The 18,814-nt window shown below is 40.0% G+C and overlaps 2 protein-coding genes across 2 annotated transcripts in view; one reads left to right on the top strand and one right to left on the bottom strand.

Moving 5' to 3' along the window:
- Positions 1–12,103: 12,103 nt before the first annotated feature.
- On the bottom strand, positions 12,104–14,536 carry dand5 (DAN domain family, member 5). Its single transcript, XM_017720587.2, has 2 exons — positions 14,114–14,536; positions 12,104–12,376 (listed from the first exon to the last, which is right to left on the bottom strand). The coding sequence occupies exons 1-2, from the start codon at positions 14,534–14,536 to the stop codon at positions 12,104–12,106; spliced, it is 696 nt and encodes a 231-aa protein (XP_017576076.1).
- rnaseh2a (ribonuclease H2, subunit A) overlaps positions 14,325–18,814 on the top strand; it is a 118,082-nt gene continuing 113,592 nt past the window's right edge. Inside the window, exons 1-2 of the mRNA XM_017720577.2 lie at positions 14,325–14,561; positions 16,275–16,353. The gene's annotated coding sequence lies outside the window, so the exon portion shown is untranslated. The remainder of the gene's footprint in view (positions 14,562–16,274; positions 16,354–18,814) is intronic.

The raw sequence follows: 18,814 nt of genomic DNA, 5'->3' as shown, positions 1-18,814 counted from the left end.
TCTATATCTCTCCCTCTTTCATTCTTTCCCTCTCTCTCATCCCTCCTCTCCTTCTCTTTCACATGCTTTTCCTCTCTCTTTCTCTGTCTCTTGTTCTTTCCACTCTCTCCCTTCCTCTCATTTTCCTCTCTATCTCTCGCTCTTTCTCTCATTCATCCCTTGCTCCTTCATTCTCTCACTCTCCCCCACTCTCATTGTTGCACGTATCTCTCTTTCTCTCTCAAATTCTTCCCATCTCTCTCTGTTTCTTCTACTTATTCACTCACTCACTCACTCACTCACTCACTCACTCACTCACTCATTCTTTTCTTTCTCTCCACTTTTTACTCTGTTTCTCTTTTGTTACCTCTTTTTTCTCTTCCTTACTTTTGATTCTTTACCCCTCCCTCTCTCACTCTCTCTCTCTCTCGTATCTCTAATATCTCACATTTCCCTTTACATAACATTTGTCTTATTGTTTTTTGCAACAATAGCTTTTATAACAGTGTATAATAGCTTTAATGACAGTATATTCAACAGTATATTGAAATGTTATGATCTACAAATTGTAATTTTGTGTTTTATTCTGTATATTTGTTTTTGTTTGTTCACATTATTGTGCATACAGTCATTTTTTTAGATTACATAGATATTCTCAGTTGTTTTGGAGTGATCTATATTTCATCATTGTGGGCACATCTAATCTAATCATTCTTCTTAATTGTTACAGCTCTTCACTGACGATCAGGAACCAGTGAGACTGAGAGTGCTCGCATCCTTTCATTTCATATTGTGTTTATGTATCTGGAACCTGATCATTTTAATTGAATGGGCCTAATTTATATTATTGAAAACGCTGATTCCAAACATTAGCACCGTAATGTAAAGTGTTACTGTAGCTACAGCTTGGGCAGTGATCCTAGCAGTCATGTCTCGCGGTCCATCACACTGTGGCCCTGTATGCTCTCCCAGGTTAAATGAGCACCTGACCTGAGGTGCCAGTCCACTTTGGCACACCTGGTGTAAGAGGGTAGTGGGGCAGTGGAGGCCACACAGGAGGACAGATGAAAGCTCAGCATGATCCGCCTCTACCCAGGACACCCTCTCGTTACTGCCAAGTCTTAATCAACTTAATTAGAGCAATTAGAGTCGTCGAGTGGCACAGGTCTTAATCTGAGTGTGTCCGTGTGTGTGTATGTCTTTCATCAGGTACTACATATTAGGGCTCAACCGATACAGACCCTTCTTATCAAGGTCAACACTGATTTTACAAAGATGAACATTTCTATCACACATTATCATATGTTTAAAAAACAGACTCCAGTATCCAATTATGATTATACCAGTTCTGTATTCTCAATTCTTTCGCTATTAATTCAAGTTTATTTTCATTATAAATGTACATAAATAGTGAAATATGTCATGGTTGTTCTCAGCTGCATGATGAAACATGCAGTATCAATCAATCAGTATCAATTAACCTACAGTATCAAAGGGTGTGGCAAAGCATTTAGGCTTGTAGTTCAAAGATGTATTGAAGCGTTATTCCTACGGTACAAAGAATGTGCCAAGCAAGCAAAGGTTATCTTTATAGTGCAAAAAATGTGCAAAGGTTATCTTTATAGTGTAAAAAGTGTGCAAAGGTCATCTTTATAGTGTAAAAAGTGTGCAAAGGTTATCTGTACAGTACAAAAAAAGTGTCCTTACAATAAAAAAATGTTTTTCTAGTAGAGCGTAAAATTGCACAAATGTTATCCTTACACTGCAACAAATGTGCTAAAATGCCTTTACAGGACAAAATATGTGCAAAAATGATCCTTGAATTAGAAAAAATGTGCAAGTCTCTGGGCAGCAATGAGTTTTGAAACTTCAAGAACGTTTATATACTGCATCAAAAACCAAGTGAGGGACGTTTGGTTTTCCATGATAAAGGCCCTTTAATATAGGCCAGTTTTAACAGTGAAGTGATGTATTGGTCAGGTCCCACTCCATATATGACACCAAAACAACAAAAAAGTCTAACTTTTCAAATCTGCAGGCCTCAGTTACTGTCAGTGTAGTTCCAATTTTCCAGTCACTGATCAGTTGAAAGATGCTGCTGAAACACCCACAAACACACATTGTGTGTGTGCGTGAGAGATTTCCAAACATGCTCATTAGCGGGCTCTTCACTGCATCCTAAATCCTCCATTGTGTCTATCCCATGATGCACTGCAAGCTGGCGATGCCCTGAGGCGGTGTCTCCCTGTGGCCGGCGTGTGCCAGCCTTCGCCCACCTGCTCCGGGGCACCCTGTTGCCACGGAGACGCCCCTTCACCTTACCTTGGCATTTGGGTCTAAAGAGCCCGAGGCTGGTCCAAGCAGCTTGCCGTCCAAGCCTGGAGCCGCTTCAGAACCAAGCCTGCAGTTCAAAGGGTTCAGTCCGGTGCCATGTAGTTAAATTAGATTCAATATGCAAAAGGTCCAACTGGAGCACTCTCAAGGGGGATGGCATGGTTCGGTCTGTGGATTTCATTGTTGGACCTTTTTGCTCAAGCTGGCTGCAGAGACACATAGAGTAGGGTTGGATGTAGACGGCTGGTTTGTTAGGCTTGTTTGTGCCTTATTTTTGAAAACACCTGTGAGTCCACTTAAAGGACAGAGTGGTCCATGTGTGTTATCTTATTTAACACAGCCGGTGTGCTCAGGTTTTTAACTCAAAGATATTTTCTAATTAAACAATCTGTGTTGTGTTTTTGTGTCCTGATACAAAGTGTGTTAATCTCCTAAATCGCAGGCTTATTTTTCAGTTATTAGTCTTAGAAGCACAATAAATTATTCACTATCTACAATTAATAATCAAGGACTTACAATCAGTAACCACAATGCATTATTAAGTAACTACTATAAATTATTAAGTAACTACTATTGATTAATCAGTATATACAATTACTTTTTCAGTAACTGCGGTGAATTATGAAGTAATTACTACAAATTATTAACTACTATTTATCATTGAGTATATACAATAATTATTTCTGTAATGTAACTGCTGTGATTCAGTAAGTACTCAGAAGTATTCAGTATCCACTACATTACATTATTCAGTAACTGCTATAACTTTTTCACTACCTACAATAAATTATTCAGTAACTACTATGAATTACTAATGAATTATTAGTAATTACTATAGACTATTTACCATATATAATTCATTATTTAATGCTATAACTTATTCTACACTCTACTATGAATTAGTCAATATCTGATATTTATCATTCATTTTATATAATTACATTTTCATTTTCAAAAGTACTATGAGTTACCAATTGATTATTGTAAATATTAAAATTCTGCTATGAATTAGTAGAATTTGCATTATTCTGTGTATACAATAAATTAATTAGCAACTACTATGAAGTTATGATATATTTTATGTGGTAATGAAAGTGGGAAACTGAAGTGCTAGCCCACACATAGGGCCTCTGAGTTTGTATAGCAAGGACACACCAAGTGATTTGTTAATTAACACATCATTTTGACAGTGTCCTGCCCTTTTTGTTGCATCATCCAATGTTTGACATTTCTCTTGCATACAGCACTACTGTAGCCATACAGCTCAATTAGATTCAGTATTCAAAAGGTCCAACTGGAGCAGTCTGAAGGGGGATGGCTTAGTTAGGGCTGGGAATATCACCATTGGATGTTTTCTCACAAGCTGGCTGCTAAGAAGTATGAAGCAGGTTTGGACAAAGAGCACCGGTTTGTTAGGCTTGTTCTGTAGACGCCTTAAGGCCTGTTTAAAGTGGTTTAGTTATAGCTGGGGGTTTGATTACTGATGAGACTGATTACTGATTGATTTAATCCAGTATGAATTAACTGTGTTTGTAATTTTTAGAGTGATTATGTGTAAATCTGCAATGTTTATATTTTTTACAGACTGGCCATGATAACATTGGAATGACAATCTGGCAGTAATTATTTTGGAGTGATTTTAATCCAGTTTGAATTTGTTGTGTTTGTTGTGTTTTACAGTCGGACAGTAATAATTCTGAAGTGTTTTAATCCAGTGTGAATCTGTTGTGTTTGTAGTTTGTACAGTGTGGCAGTAATAATTGTGGGGTGTTGAAATCCAGTATGAATCTGCAGTGTGTGTAATTTTAAGTCTGATAGTAATAACAGTGGAGTGATTAAATCCAGTATGAATCTGCAGTGTGTGTAATTTTAAGTCTGATAGTAATAACGGTGGAGTGATTAAATCCAGTATGAATTTGCAGTGTGTGTAATGTTTTAGAGTCTGATTAGTAATTGTGGAGTATTTTAGTCCAGTATGAATCCACTGTGTTTGTAGTGGTTTACAGTCTGACAGTAATAATTGTGGAGTGTTTAAATCCATTATGAATCTGCAGTGTGTGTAGTTTTTAAGCCTGACAGTAATAACGCTGGGGTGTTTACATTCAGTATGAATCTGCAGTGTGTAATGTTTTAGAGTCTGATTAGTAATTGTGGAGTGTTTACATTCAGTATGAATCTGCAGTGTGTAATGTTTTAGAGTCTGATTAGTAATTGTGGAGCGTTTACATTCAGTATGAATCTGCAGTGTGTGTAGTTTTACAGTCTAACAGCAATAACTGTGTAGTGAATAGTCTCCTGCTATTGGCTGAATCTGGGGCTACCTCAGTAACAGCAGTTCTGTTCTAATCCACTTCACACTAATGGAATAACAAACTCTTGTAACAGACACAGCAGTGCACTCTGTTTTTATTGTTGTTGAGTATGTCATGTAGCTTAACACTGATGTGCTTATCTGGTTTATGATCTTTCAAACAGAGCTGTTTTAAGGAAATTACAGATATTGTACAGATTGACAAATTCCACAAATAGCACTACAGAACCTCCTTTGGCCAAATGTATCCAGCTCAAATAGTGCTTTAGAGAAATGTTTAAAATTAGTCTCCACAACTGTGGAACAACTGCCGGCAGGCTAATTTCATTTCAACACGGCTTGAAATTTCCCTAGCATGCCTGCCACCTCAATAAGCATTTCTTAAAATGACATCTCCTTATGTTGGATCCCATTGTGAAGACTTTTTTCTGAGGCCTCCTGTTCTAAACCAGCCCAGGCCACTTTCGGTTAATGCAGTTTTAATGGTGCGTCTCTCCGCCGTGTGATCCCAGCTCAATTAGCCTGTTATGCCTTGCTTGCTCAAGCACGCATAAACGTGCCGCTGTTGTCGTTTGTAGCTTTTAAGTGTTAACGAGCTCACTTAGGGAAGCTGAAGGATCTCCCAGAACAGAGGTATTCTTGGCTCGTGAGCACACCTCACACCCCCAGCGTGCACGGTCCTGTCATGGGAACACAGAAGAAACCTTAATGACTGAGCTCTGTGCTAAACACTGCAACCAAAGAGTGACATCTGTCCAGATAAGTGCTGCCATCAGGCAGCCTCTTCAGTTTATAGTTTATTATTGCCTCTCTCTCTGTTTCTCTCTCTCTCTCTCCTCACAGTGCCATTCGTCATAGCATACACACATACATAAAGACATGAACACAAAAAGATATAACTAGAGGAAGGTAGCAAGATAACTAGCTTCATTTACTCTATTGTTCATTTTAAGATACAATCTTGACTGATTTCTGCTTTACTTAGTATTTTCAAACAATTCTACTCTTTACACCATTTCTTTATCTCTCTCTCTTTTTTCTGTCTATCTCTACTCCAGCAGTTTATGTATTCATATATTTAATTAGCCATGACCTGTTGGTGGGTTCAAACATTACATAGACAAAATCATTGGAACACACCTCCTAATTTCGAGTTGAAATTGAGTTTGGGTGTTTCAGCTATATGCATTGCTAACAGGGGCATAAAATTAGACACATAGCCTTGCAGTCTTGATAGACAAACACTGGCAGTAGAATGGCTCATACTGATGAGCTCAGTGGCTTTAAACACAGCACTGACATAGGTTGCCACCTCTGCCACAACTCAGTTTGTGAAGTTTCTGTCCTGCTAGATCTGCCCCTGTCAACTGTAAGTGTTATTATTTTGAAATTGAAGCACTTAGGAGCACTTAGGTGGACCACTGAGTGCTGAAGCATACACTGGCTTCTGTTGAATTACTCACTAAAGAGTTCCAAATTGACTTTTTAATCAACATCAGCAAAAGACCTGTGCATCAGGAGCTTCACCCATGAATTTCCATGACCGAGCAGCTACACACAAGCCTAAGATCAAAATGTACAATGCCAAGCATTGGGGGAAGTGGTGTAAAGCACACCGCCACTGGACTCTGGAGCAGTGGAAATCTGTTCTGTGCAGTGATAGATGAGTCTGAGTTTGGCGAACATAATGTGCCTGCATTGTGTAAAGTTTGGTGTTGGAGGGATGATGCTATGAGGATGTTTTTTAGGTTGGCCTAGGTTTGTCAGGTTTAGTTGGCCTAAACAGCCAACTAAAGTCATTAGCCATTACAGCATGACTGAGCCCCAGTGCGCAAAGCAAAATCCATAAAGGCATGGCTGAGTGAGTTTAGAGTGGATGAACTTGACTGGCCCTCACAGTCCAACATCAGCGCTTGACCTCATAAATGCTCTTCTGGATGAACGGACAAAAATTCTTACTGGTGTAGGTGTCCCAGTACTTTTGTCCATATAGTGTATATTTCAAATTATATTTACTCAATTCCATGTATTTAAGGGTTTGTACTTTTATTTTTATTTTCAAATAAAAATACTTTTTTTCTACTCATTTTTAATAAATGAATTTACTTTTTACTCAACTGCATTTAAATCTCTTACGTTGAGTTTCTAGTTGCTTTTGGGGTTAGTTTTATTCTGCTTTGTTGATGACAGTATTTGGACTGTTTTACTGGTTCTACTATCTCTCACTTTGGAGCTTTAACATTTCATTTTAGACCAAAAGAATGTTGGACATTGCATGTAAAAAAAGGGATCCATTGCAGTTCTACGGGTAACTCAGGAATTTATTTGACCTGATACTTTTTCCAAGTTATTGATCCTCTACAGAGAACACACGTCTGCACATTCAGGGAAAAATAAGCCTTAAAATTTCTCCTGTGCAAAAGTCATGGCACATTTTATATTTAATGTCTGCAATTATGTCAAACTCAGCAAATAAACAGAAACTGTGCACTAAATTTTGTATGCCTTATTTAATTTGTTCTCTGTAAAGGATGTGTTAACCCCTTAAATGGCCAGGGCCAACTAGCATGCCTTTATTACACACTTGTATAACCTAAGAATAACTCAGCCAGTGGGCACTGAAGTCCCTGTAGTTACTGAATAATAAACCTTATTATGTAATAAGTCTGGGAACTTTGGAGGGTTGTCCTACTACCAAGAAAATCAACTCAAACTCTTGCATATGACTTGCTTTTTTTATAGTTTTCAAAAATCATGGCTCCACAATCTTTTATTGGAGTGTGACTTTAGGCACTTTTTTGTATGCCAATGAATGAAAAATAAGCTACTTTGTTACTCTGCTTAAGTAGCTCTTTGTAACATTTCTACTTTACTGAAAAAGACACTGTGAAAGTAAAAAATATCTAGAATGTTTCCACTTTGCTTAAAGAGTCTTGCTCAAAGTAATAAAACTAATTTGTTATAATGCCTATACGTCTATTTCAGCAGTACCATCGTAGAGTCTGAGGCAAGGTTTCATGGTTTAACCCTATAGAGCCCACCAGCAGGCCCAAAGTTTTATTACACACTTCTATAACCTAAGAAAACTTGACCATTTGACTTAGTCCTGTATGTAATAAGCCTGGGATTTTAAGGGACTGAAGCTCAGTAAACCCCCTGATGATGTACCTTGATTACAGTTTGGAAAGACTACAGGAGCTCTGAGGTGGTTACTTGAGGGAGAATTGTTTTTTTTTACTCATAGATCCGCTGAATTTTTACTATTGGTACTGCATCAGCAACGCTAGCTAGCACCACAGTTATATTTATTAGCCTCTTAAACAGTGGCTTACCATTGATTTGTTGAGCTTCATAGGATTCCTCATGGTTGTATGGTATATCTGCATAAGGCATGCTGGGCACTGTGCTCAGAAAACACTATAGAAAAAATAGAAAAATAGAAAAAAAAACACAAAAATGGTACAAAATTGAAAATTCTGTCAGACTGATGAGGCTGAGGGATGCAATGCTGTGCAGAATATTACATAATAAACTAATAACATTAAAATAAGTATCATTAAAACATTCACAGAATCCAGAGAACACTCAAGGAACAAGGCTGAAAACCAGTATTGGTTGGTCGTGATGTTTGGGCCCTCAGACGGCGCTTCATTAAAAAACATTTAATTGTGTAGCGGAAATCACTGCATGGGCTCAGGAACACTTCTGAAAACCACTGACTGTGAACCCAGTTTATCACTGCATCCACAAATGCAGCACACAGTTGAAAAGCCAGCATTCGTGAAGGTATGGAGGTGCATTAATGCGCATGGCATGGGTGACTTGCACATCTCTGAAGGCACCATTAATGCTAAATGATATGTACAGGTTTTGGAGCAACATATCCTGCCATCCAGATAACGTCTTTTTCAGGGAATGTCTTACTTATTTCAGCAAAACAATGCAAAACAACATTCTGCAAGTATTACAAGGGCATGGCTCCAAAGTAAGAGTCCAGGTGCTAAACTGCCCTGCCTGCAGTCCAGATCTGTCACCCACTGAAAACATTTGCCGAATTATGAAACAAAAAAATGCAACAAAGGAGACCCTGAACTGTAGTTCAAATCCTTTATCAAGCACAATGGGAAAACAGTTCATTTTCAAAACTACAGTAGTTGGTTAATTTACAGAGAGTTGATAAAAGAAAAGGTGATGAAAAACAGTGGTAAACATGCCCCTGTCCTAACTTTTTTGGAATGTGTTGTGGGCATCAAATTCAAAATTGGCATTTATTTTTCAAAAAACAACAGAAATTCTCAGTTTCAACATTTGATATATTGTCTTTGTACTCTTTTCAGTTAAATTTAGGGTTTTCATGGTTTGTGCAACATGGCATTCTGTTTCCATTTACATTTTGCACAGCATCCCAATAGCTCCATCTAGTACCTTTGGGATGAGCTGGAGTGATTCGGAACTAATCCAACATCAGTACCTGACCTCACTAATGCTCTTGTGGCTGAATGCAATCAAATTCTCACAGTAATGTTCCAATATCTAGTGTAAAGCCTTCATAGAAGAGTAGAGGCTGTTACTACAGCAAAGGAGGTACAAACTCCCTGTTAATACCCATGATTTCAGAAGAAACATGGCATGAGCAGGTGTCTACGAACTTTAGAACATATGAGAAACAGCCTTTTAACAGAAGGCAGGCTGTAGATGCCCATAATCACTAAGTAACATTAAATCAGGGCCGTTCTTAAGGGTGTGAACTTTAAAGCAGATAGTTAAGAGGGAAAGGGGAAAGGAGGGGGGTTGATTGCTATTTAAGCCTCTCCACTACCATGCAAATGGCAGTAAGCAGTGATTTTGACAGGCTGCCAAGGCGATGTAAAGCAGCCCCTTGTTTTCCCCTCGAGGCCCTTTCGTATAGGATGAGTAAACTTTTCCCGCTCCAGGTGCCAGAAAGGCTATGAATAATACTCTTCTTTTTTTCCCCTCACTCTCTCTCACTCTTTTTCTTTCTCTCTCTGTCTTTCTGAAGGCTTGAGGGCAGCTGGCCTATAGGAGGGCACGAATTCCCACACCATTGAAAAGAGTGATTATGTATAATAGATAGGCTACGGCGAGGGAGGGGAAAAACAACCATGTTTACTCCTCTCCTAAGGACCCTTAAAGAGGCATTTACGAGGAGGAGGGGGGCTTCAGTTAAGATAGTTAATGAAGTGCTGAATCCTCTCGGAAACTAGGTTACAAGGACTGGCTCCAATTTGGTCCTCCGAGGACTAGAAAATGTAACCAAATGGAAATTATATCTCCTGTTTTGTTTTGTTTTATTTTTTCACAGGAAATTTGTCAACCTTTGTTTTGTTATGTGTGATAGAATTTTAGTGGTTTTAAGGCCAAATGCCAACATAAGGTCTGGGATCCAGTGAGCTGCACTAAAAACAGTGATACACTGAATTTACTTGATTCAAATGTGTGCATAATTTCCACATTAATAAAATATATTACATTGAAACAGATATTGCCAAGAGAAAGCAAACCAAAGGACAAAACTGTGTTGATTTAATACATTTTACGCATGTGAAAATTAGTCCATTGAAGTAAATCCAATGCATCAGTTTATAAAGTATGCTGTACATTTATGAATTATGAATTATATTGAACTGCATACTGTTTCATTTGGTAAAATTAATCCCTTTAGGCTGTATCTGGACTCGGTTTCGGCCATCACGTGTCTGTAGACTCTGAGAAAGTGGTGAAACAATTGTAGCCAGTACAAAATTTGCTTTTAATTTACATGATTAATTGATGTGGATCAGGGACGCATGAATAAAACGTATTGTACACCCAAAATTCTTGCCAAAAGCAGTAAACTAAATGTGTAGGATATTAAGCTATCAACCCATCCATGTCCAACAACTAAATTTAACATGATGTGGAAAAATCACTCAGACCCTGTTCTGATTGGTCCAATGTGACCAAGTTGTGCACAGTTAATCAGTTAAACTTTGGATGAACATCTAGCAGTGGTCTTTTTAACGTCATTTTGATGCTCTTACTCGACGAAACTCACTTTGTAACCATGTGACTTGACCAATTTGAAAAATATGTGATCAGTCGAACTCGGAGAAGACATGGACCAACACAAGGGTTTGGAATGCCAGTCCTGCCACTCTCAGAAAGAACGGTAGTAAACTGTCACTGGGGCAGTACCCCTCTTGTCACTGGGGTGGTACCCTCAAGGGTCCACCTCAGAACCTTCAGCACTGTGTTGTATTGACTCCACACACCCCGTCTCGTCTCCAGACTTTTATTTTATTGCTCTGTTTTAAAACATTAGGTTATGAAAAGGTACAAATACATACTTTTCACCTATAAAACGACTCATTTAAGATTCACATATGGACTTTAAAACCACAGTTGTACCTTTGAGGGAACATCTACACCCTGATGAACGAAATATGTACCTGCACAGCACCTTTATTTCTGACGGTACAAGGGGGCCAGATTCCTGCACAGTGTGGTGATGTTCCTGCTCAAGCACGACTGATTGAACTCATTGGTTACTTGCCTGGTTTAGTTGATGTGCTAGAGCAGGGAAATGTGTTGAACTCCCTTAGTTAATCACTCTTGGACCAAATAAACCAGTTTCAGAATATGAACATTTCAGATATGGACTGGAATAGGCTAAAAGAAACCCTTAGGTCAGCTTGACTTATGTTCATTGTGTTATTCAAGCCTATGTAGCACACTGAAAATGAAGAACGACATACTTCACTGTACACGAATATATTTCTATAACTTAAAGCAGTTACAAGGTCACGAGGCAGATAAACAAATTCACTGGTTCAACAGCGACATCTGCCGGTCAAAACAGGCAATGACACACACGGTGAGCTCACAGGCTACAGTCAAAACGACTTAACATACAAGTTCCGCTGAAAAGCGGTGGTTCATACAGCGGCACTCCAGTCTGGAGTATATCGGGTTAACAGACAGAACTAAAGAGAACTAAACACAGAATATCTAGAACCTGATTTGGTCCTGTTGTCAAACGCGAGGCAGAATTAGACTCTAGAGAGTCTGGACTGGTATTAAGCGCTCTTGCATCCCCGCTGAAAAAGGCCATTAGAAACCTTTAGGAATAAAACCTAACTGTTTTGCTTTCTAATGGGAATTGGCTTGTTTCCAGTAGAGACCAGCAGTTTCCTGTAGAACACCTTTAGATCCCATTAGGAAAGCATCCAATGGATTTAGAATCTGCCACTGGTCACATGCTAAACCATTAGAATCCCTTACAATGTGACGTCATCCCATTAAAAAAAGCACACGTCACAAAACCATCAGGAACCAACAGAAACACTTAATGGTTTCTATGTTTTTTTTTTTTCAGCAGGAATCTCTCTCTCTCTCTCTCTCTCTCTCTCTCTCTCTCTCTCTCTGTCTCTCTCTCTCTCTCTCTCTCTCTCTCTCTCGCTCTCTCTCTCTCTCTCTCTCTCATAGATGCGTGTCCATTCTCTCAGTCCGCGCGTCCTCTCGGCCTGTTTCGCATTTGCACTCCTCCACCACCATCACGCGCTTCTCTCGCGCCCGCTCGCCGCAGCGCAGGTGCACGAGCACGGAGCGCGCTCTGACGGGGGCACAGCGCGAGCAGGGCGAGCTGAAGGGCCCCCCAGACCCCCCGCTGGGGGGCACGAAGAGGGAGGCGCAGTGGCCGAAGCAGAGCTTGTTCTGGAAGGAGAGAGGCTCGCAGCCCGGCTCGGATATGCGCTGGAGAAACGGAGGAAACAGCACAGATACCGTTAGATATTAATACAGATAGTAGAAATAATAATAACGGGGTGATGTTTCCTGTAAGAACAAGCATTGGTGTCTTTCTGGTGATCATAAAGCCCGAGAGCGCCGTGTTCCGGACTAATAGGCCTAAAATGCTGCGCGATACCGACACAGTTATCAGGGCATCGCGGTATTTCCCCGGTATACACACCGCGGTATCGCGGCTCTGGGCGATGTTCAGGTTTGACTGAATAAAGGTAATAATGCCAGCCGTCCGGGCTCTGCCGCTCTGCCGCTCTGCCGCTCTGCCGCTCTGCCGCTCTGCCGCTCTGCCGCTCTGCGCTACAATAACCTCTTCTAAAAGCTGAAACAGCTGGTTTTGGTTTTATTTTGCTCTGTTTTAGTTCTAAAGCCAGCCTTGCACAGCACTGTAAACACGGAGAGCACAGAAAGCACATTTTCCAGACAGGAAGCTGATTTGTTTGTTTGTTTGTTTGTTTGTTTGTTTGTTTGTTTACGCAGGTCCAGGACACCACGAGTAAAGCGAGCTTGACGCCAGAAAAGACTCAAATTTAAAGATCAAAGAAATTATAGGCATCATAAAATGGATAAGAAGGCTGTTATGTGTGATATACATTTCTAACAGCATCGCCAAAACTGAGAATAATAATACAATAAGAGAGCGCCATGCAAAAGTTTGGGCACCCCTGGGCATTATTTATTTATTTATTTATTTATTAATTAATTATTAATTAATGGGTTAATAGGGCACAGAGAGCACTTCTGCTCGTTCTGGGGATTTTTATGTTCCCCAACACCGTCAGATAAACAGAAACTGAGCACTACAGTCAGACAGACAGAAGACAGGGGTCGCGTTTTTGAGGGTGGTCCCTGTAGAGGATCTTCACGTATTTTCACTGAGAAAATCAGCAGAGGGTGTCGTTCAATCGGGGCGTCCAGACTTTTGACACAGGGCCCTTGAAGAGCACCGCACAGCTGCCGAACCGACGGGGAAATCCGATTTATCCGAGGATATGAAACAGATTTCCCCCCAAACAGCACTTTACCCAGACTCCCGGTTACTCCGACACAGGGCTGAATTTGGGTTCTTCCTCCTCCTCCGAGGAAAACGTGACCCGTCTCTGTGTCTGAGCCGCGCACTGATCCGTTCAAGGAGGACCGAATGGCTCGGTTTTAGGATCGGCCCCAGAATAAATTACACGCGCGAATAAACTCACACGAAAAATAAAAACGACGACCGTGATTTAATTACATTTAATATTTGCCGCAATTATTTAGGCTCGGGGGTAAAATAAATAAATAAATAAATAAATAAATAAATAAATAAAATAAAATAAAATAAAATAAAATAAAATAAAATAAAATAAAATAAAGAGACCATTATTTAGTCTGGAGAGTCTAAAATATTAACAGTAAGCAGCAAATGTGAATTTAATAAACGTAAAAATGTAAGTAGCGTATTTATTTTTTATCAAATTGTGTTGTTTATTTCAGCACTACAGCGTTTGTTCAACGGAAGGCCGGGACTTTTATATTTATTATTAAATTATTAGAGGCGTTATTCAGTCATTCTGCCTGTTATCCAGCTATGTAGTTTATATACTGAACATCATATTTAATGTAAAAAATCAGAGAACTGTTCGTTTCTAAGCGACCACTGGCTCCTGCACGAGGCCGCAGCTCTCGCGCGGAGTGACGTAGCTAGCCCACCTGAGTGAAGGGCACCGCCGCGCAGCTCTGCTCCGTCAGGTCCGCGTCCCTGGGGCGGGCGGCTAAGGCCACGCGCTCTCCGTCCTGCTCCCCTCTCCTCATGCCCCTCTTCCACATCTCCTGGCTCTGCTGCCTCCTGCTGGTCTCAGAGGGTCCCGCACGTCCCAGCGCCAAAAAGGCGGGAAAAGGGCCCCGGCTGCGCGCGCCCCCACCGTGCGCGTGAGGTCTAACGGAGCCCGGGAACCGCATCAGGACAAACGGACTGGGCTTCTGGAGGCGGACGGGCCCCCGAGCTGGGTCTTCGGGTCCAGTGCCAGAGCTCTCCAGATCTTTGGGGGGGACCCCAGCGGAGCCACGCGGGAAAGAGCGGACTGGAGGGGCCATCAGAGCCATGAAGACCACCAGGGCAACCAGGGAGCCCATTTTACCCCCGCTGTGGTAAAAACAGGTTTGTTATGCTAACCTTGCTAAAAATGCTAGCGAAGAAAAGCTGCGGTTTTCCAGAAAAAACGCAGATTTGCCGCGACTTCTGGTGTCTGTGTAGTCTTGCTCAAAGCGTTAATGTAGAAAACTACAAAAAAACGGTAGTTTTGTCTCAGAAGGACAGTAAAGGTCTGTTTCAGAGAGGAAGGAGAACAGCAGGCACAGGCGTCGCCCGCTGAGCTTTCCCAGCCGGCTAGTGCGGAGACTGAGCAGGCTGCAGAAGCGCTGCTGTCGGTTACTTCTCGCCGCGGAGTTTTCCAGAAAAGCCGCCCGTTCGCTGCAGTGGTTCAAGGTTTTTCGGCTAACCTTGCTGTCTGTGCTGGAATGGCGCTCTGTGTCTGGCCCTTATATACCGCAGCAGGCAGCTCTCGGCCTTAATTACCTCAGTGATGCCGCCTTTTCAACATCTGAGGGAAAGTTCACACACTGAAGGCCGGAGTTTATAACAGGTGAGTTCGAGCAGGAGTGACAAAGAGCAGCAGGCTGTGGGAACCGGAGAAGAACTGAGGAAGGAAAGAGAAGACAGAGAAAGATCTAAGCCTTTACTGGCCCTGTGTCCATACTCAGCCCTGGGCTGCAGTGGCTGACTTCAGTGCAGTAGTGACATTGGAGTGAATGAATGAATGAAAAAGCGAAGCTCTTGCTTGGACACCTCTTAGCAGCATCTGTCAGCAGAGGAACTGCAGTCTTAGGCTCCGTTCTTTATCGTTTTCTCTCTCTCTTTTTTATCCTTTTGGACTAAACAAGATAATAAAGGTTCAGAATAAGAGGTGACAGCCAGAAAAGTGTCATTCAACACGTAAGAGGGAAGTAGTAGCTACGAAAAGTTGATTCCTTTCCTCACAAACTGAGCATAAGTTATGATTTTAAAATATTTAGAAATGTAAATACATCATAATTGTACCAAGGCACAAAATAGTGACCCTTTAAAAACATTACTCGCAATTTATACAAAAATGACAATATATATATATTTTTTTTTAACTTGATATTTTTATATTTCAAACAAGTTCTCCACCCACACTGACAGAAAAAGGTCCTGCAGGTACGTTTTTCAAGGTGTCATTAAGGTACAAACAGTATAAAAGAGAACAGATGCACATTTGAACACATTCATTGCCTAATGTTTACAAACAGAACTGGCTGGAGAGTCAATAAAACTAACTAAAACAGTAAAAAAGAATTGCAATGGATTATGATATAATTATGTCCCATAACTAAAAGTATCAAAGACGTACCCCTACACTGTTAGAAATAAAGGTACCATGCAGGTACATGATCCATTACCAAGGTACAAACAATGTAAGTGTACCCTCAAAGGTACAACAGTGGTTTTAAGGTCCAGTGGTGCACCTTACACAAGTTTTTCATAGTGGAAAAGTAGATATTTGTACCTTTTCATAACCAAATGTTTTAAATCAGAACATTGAAATAAAAGCCCATAGGCGAGACGGGGAGTGTGGACTCATTACAGCTTCGAAAATATCATTTCAATGGATTCTGGTACAGTTATGTTCCCTGACTGAAGGTACTGTAAGGGATGTACCCCTGAGAGTACCACCACAGTGACGAGGGACAGTTTTGGGACCTTTTTCAGAGAATGTACTAATATAAATTTTGGCTATACTGCTTATTTATGACTTTAAAGTTATAAATGATGAACATCGTCATGTTGCAGGTGGGGAATTGTGAAGATTCAGTATGGATTCAAGATGGAGATGTTGATGGAAGGCTGTTGGTGGAAGCCAACTGGTCAGGTATGTTATTAAAAAATCCCATCTGTCTGTGAGTAACGGGTGTGCAGTTGTGCAAGTTTCCATATGAGGGGTCCTTTACCAGTAGTTATGCCAATGGTACATGAAACTCGGTAAAATCTTTGACTGATGACTGTACAGAGTAAATACGATGGATATGAGTATTTGTCCTTTGTTAGTAATTAAACTAAACAAACACAGTAGCAAAAATGATGCCCATAGTTCTAAATTCAGCCTTTTGAATTTTAATATTCCTGATTAGTCAAACTGTAGTGCCACCAAAGATCAAACACACACAGTTAAGGAATTAAAGTACAATACATCATAAATACAATTGAAATTGATATCGTGAAAGCAGACGTCTCTTGAAAAGGACACCCCTTCAGTGCACAGTCAATTGATTTTAGTCAGCAGCTTATTGCCTCCTATAATAAATCTGTAACGTGTTTAGGACTGAATGAAGTGTGGTGTAAAGATTAGTTCAAAAACTCTTAAGAGGTTTACAGTCAGCATTTTTAGAGTGTGAAAGTTCTCTAGCTTCTCTTAACTCTTAGCACACCTGACACTACTGCTTTAGAAAAGAGAAAGGTGTGAAGTGTCCCACACCTTATTTCCCTCCTCTCCTCCATCCTTCCATTTTCTTTCCCAGGAGAACAAGATCAGAGGTGGGAAGAGTAGTCTAAACCCAAGGAAACGTTTTGTTAATTCAGTTCAGTGAAATAAGCAAGTAAAAGTAGTTTTTCAACAAATAAATCTTCTTTTGTTGCTTTTAGGTGTTTTGGGATCCTTTTTGGTGCGAAATGAAATAACAAAGCTCCATAGTCAGTACTGTAACCACTCGTAAAGCAGTGCAGGTGTCGTCATCAAAAGAAACGATTGTATTTAGCATAGAACAACTTTCAGTTTCCTAAATAGCCAAATTTGTGAGCTTGAAGAATCTTTAATAAAGTTTAAAAAACCTTTACATACTGTAAAGTTTTAAGGGATCTTAATCTTTACATGATGCAGAGGTTCTTTAAACTTTATTCATTTATAAAATACAAAAAGTGCAACCATTTACTGAAAGGTTACATGTAACCAACCCACCTCCGAGTCAGACAAGACCACTACAGATTAGGACAAAGAACATTTAATTAGTCTATACAACACAGATTATTAAGATATCAACAGTTACACCAACATTTCAGGGTTTCAGAATGTGAAATGTGGCATGTAGCTTTTATTACGGACACATGTTGGACTGACCTTAAATTAAAATCAGTTTAATTTAAATTAGAGTTTAATTAACGTTAACAAGTTTTACACGGTTGTCTTTAAACTGTATAAAACTATGTAACTATAACCTGACTGAGCAATACTTCTCCTGAAACATTACAGCATTATCCAGAACGACTTTCAATTGGATCATTTTAGAGGGGGGAGCAAAGGTAGTGTTAGGAGTCTTGCCCAAGGACTCTTATTGGCATACTGTAGACCAGGGATCATGACCCAGATGTTAAGAAGAGCCATTTTGTCCTTTCTACAGAAATAAAACCACATTGGGAGCGGCAATGTTTTATGTTTGTTTTACCATCTGGCTGTAAATGTCACAGTATGTGCTGATGTCCTAGTATAGGTTAACAAATATAATGTAAATGAATATGCAGGCTTATTTTGCTCTGCTTTAAGCTTCAGCTCATATATGGTGGCTTTTCTCGCATTTTTGCTGTGCCATTTAAGGGGGGACCCCACAGCAACAGTGCAATAAGTAAAAGAGCCGCATGTAGCTCCAGCACCACATGTTGCCGACCCCTGCTGTAGGGTGTTTGCCCAGGCAGAGGATCAAACCCCACCTCTACAGCATCAAGGACAGAAGTGTTATCCACTATACCAACCACTATATCACTATATTAAACCCATTGCATCAATACAGGATTAAGTAACAAACAGAGAAAGCAGCAGATGCACTGATTCTTCAAGTGATACATTATTAAACTAATTAGATTTTTAATTTAGAGTATAAGTGAAGTGAATGGACTGATGAATCTTCTTCTTGTGTTCAAAAACTCTCAGTTTAACAATTCTGTGTGTGGTGTTAATTTTGTGTATAAGTAAAAAAAAATCAGTTCTGATCTGTCGCTCATCAGCTACACTGTCAGATATAATATGACATGAAGATCTCGTGACCAGCAATAAAATCTGGTTATACAGTAATTTAAGCCAGTATTGCTTAAATTTTTAAGGCAGAATGATATAAACCCAGAGATAAAAAATACACTGTAAAAGCTTTGTAGATAAGTGGCTTACCTTAAATGTACAACCAACTAAATATCTATTAAATTCATCCTAACTTTCCCTAACCCTTAATTCTTAATTCCAACTCAAAAAACTAACACTGGTCCACTTTCTAGCTCTTACAGTGCTGAGAACAAATTGAGTTCTATAGTTAACGATTTGAACATCTGTAGATGATCTATAGAGGGCT

This window comes from Pygocentrus nattereri, chromosome 12, assembly GCF_015220715.1.
Source record: "Pygocentrus nattereri isolate fPygNat1 chromosome 12, fPygNat1.pri, whole genome shotgun sequence".
In the NCBI taxonomy this organism is placed as follows: domain Eukaryota; kingdom Metazoa; phylum Chordata; class Actinopteri; order Characiformes; family Serrasalmidae; genus Pygocentrus; species Pygocentrus nattereri.
The sequence above is the reverse complement of the archived record's forward strand: the minus strand, read 5'-3'. Positions and strand labels throughout refer to the sequence as shown.

Bases quoted from the DNA above. Each gene is read 5' to 3' on its own strand.
- dand5 (XM_017720587.2), bottom strand. From the start codon at position 14,536: ATGGGCTCCCTGGTTGCCCTGGTGGTCTTCATGGCTCTGATGGCCCCT. The intron at 12,377-14,113 runs GTGGGCTAGCTA...CCGTTTCTCCAG, and splicing joins CGGCGGTGCCCTTCACTCAG to CGCATATCCGAGCCGGGCTG.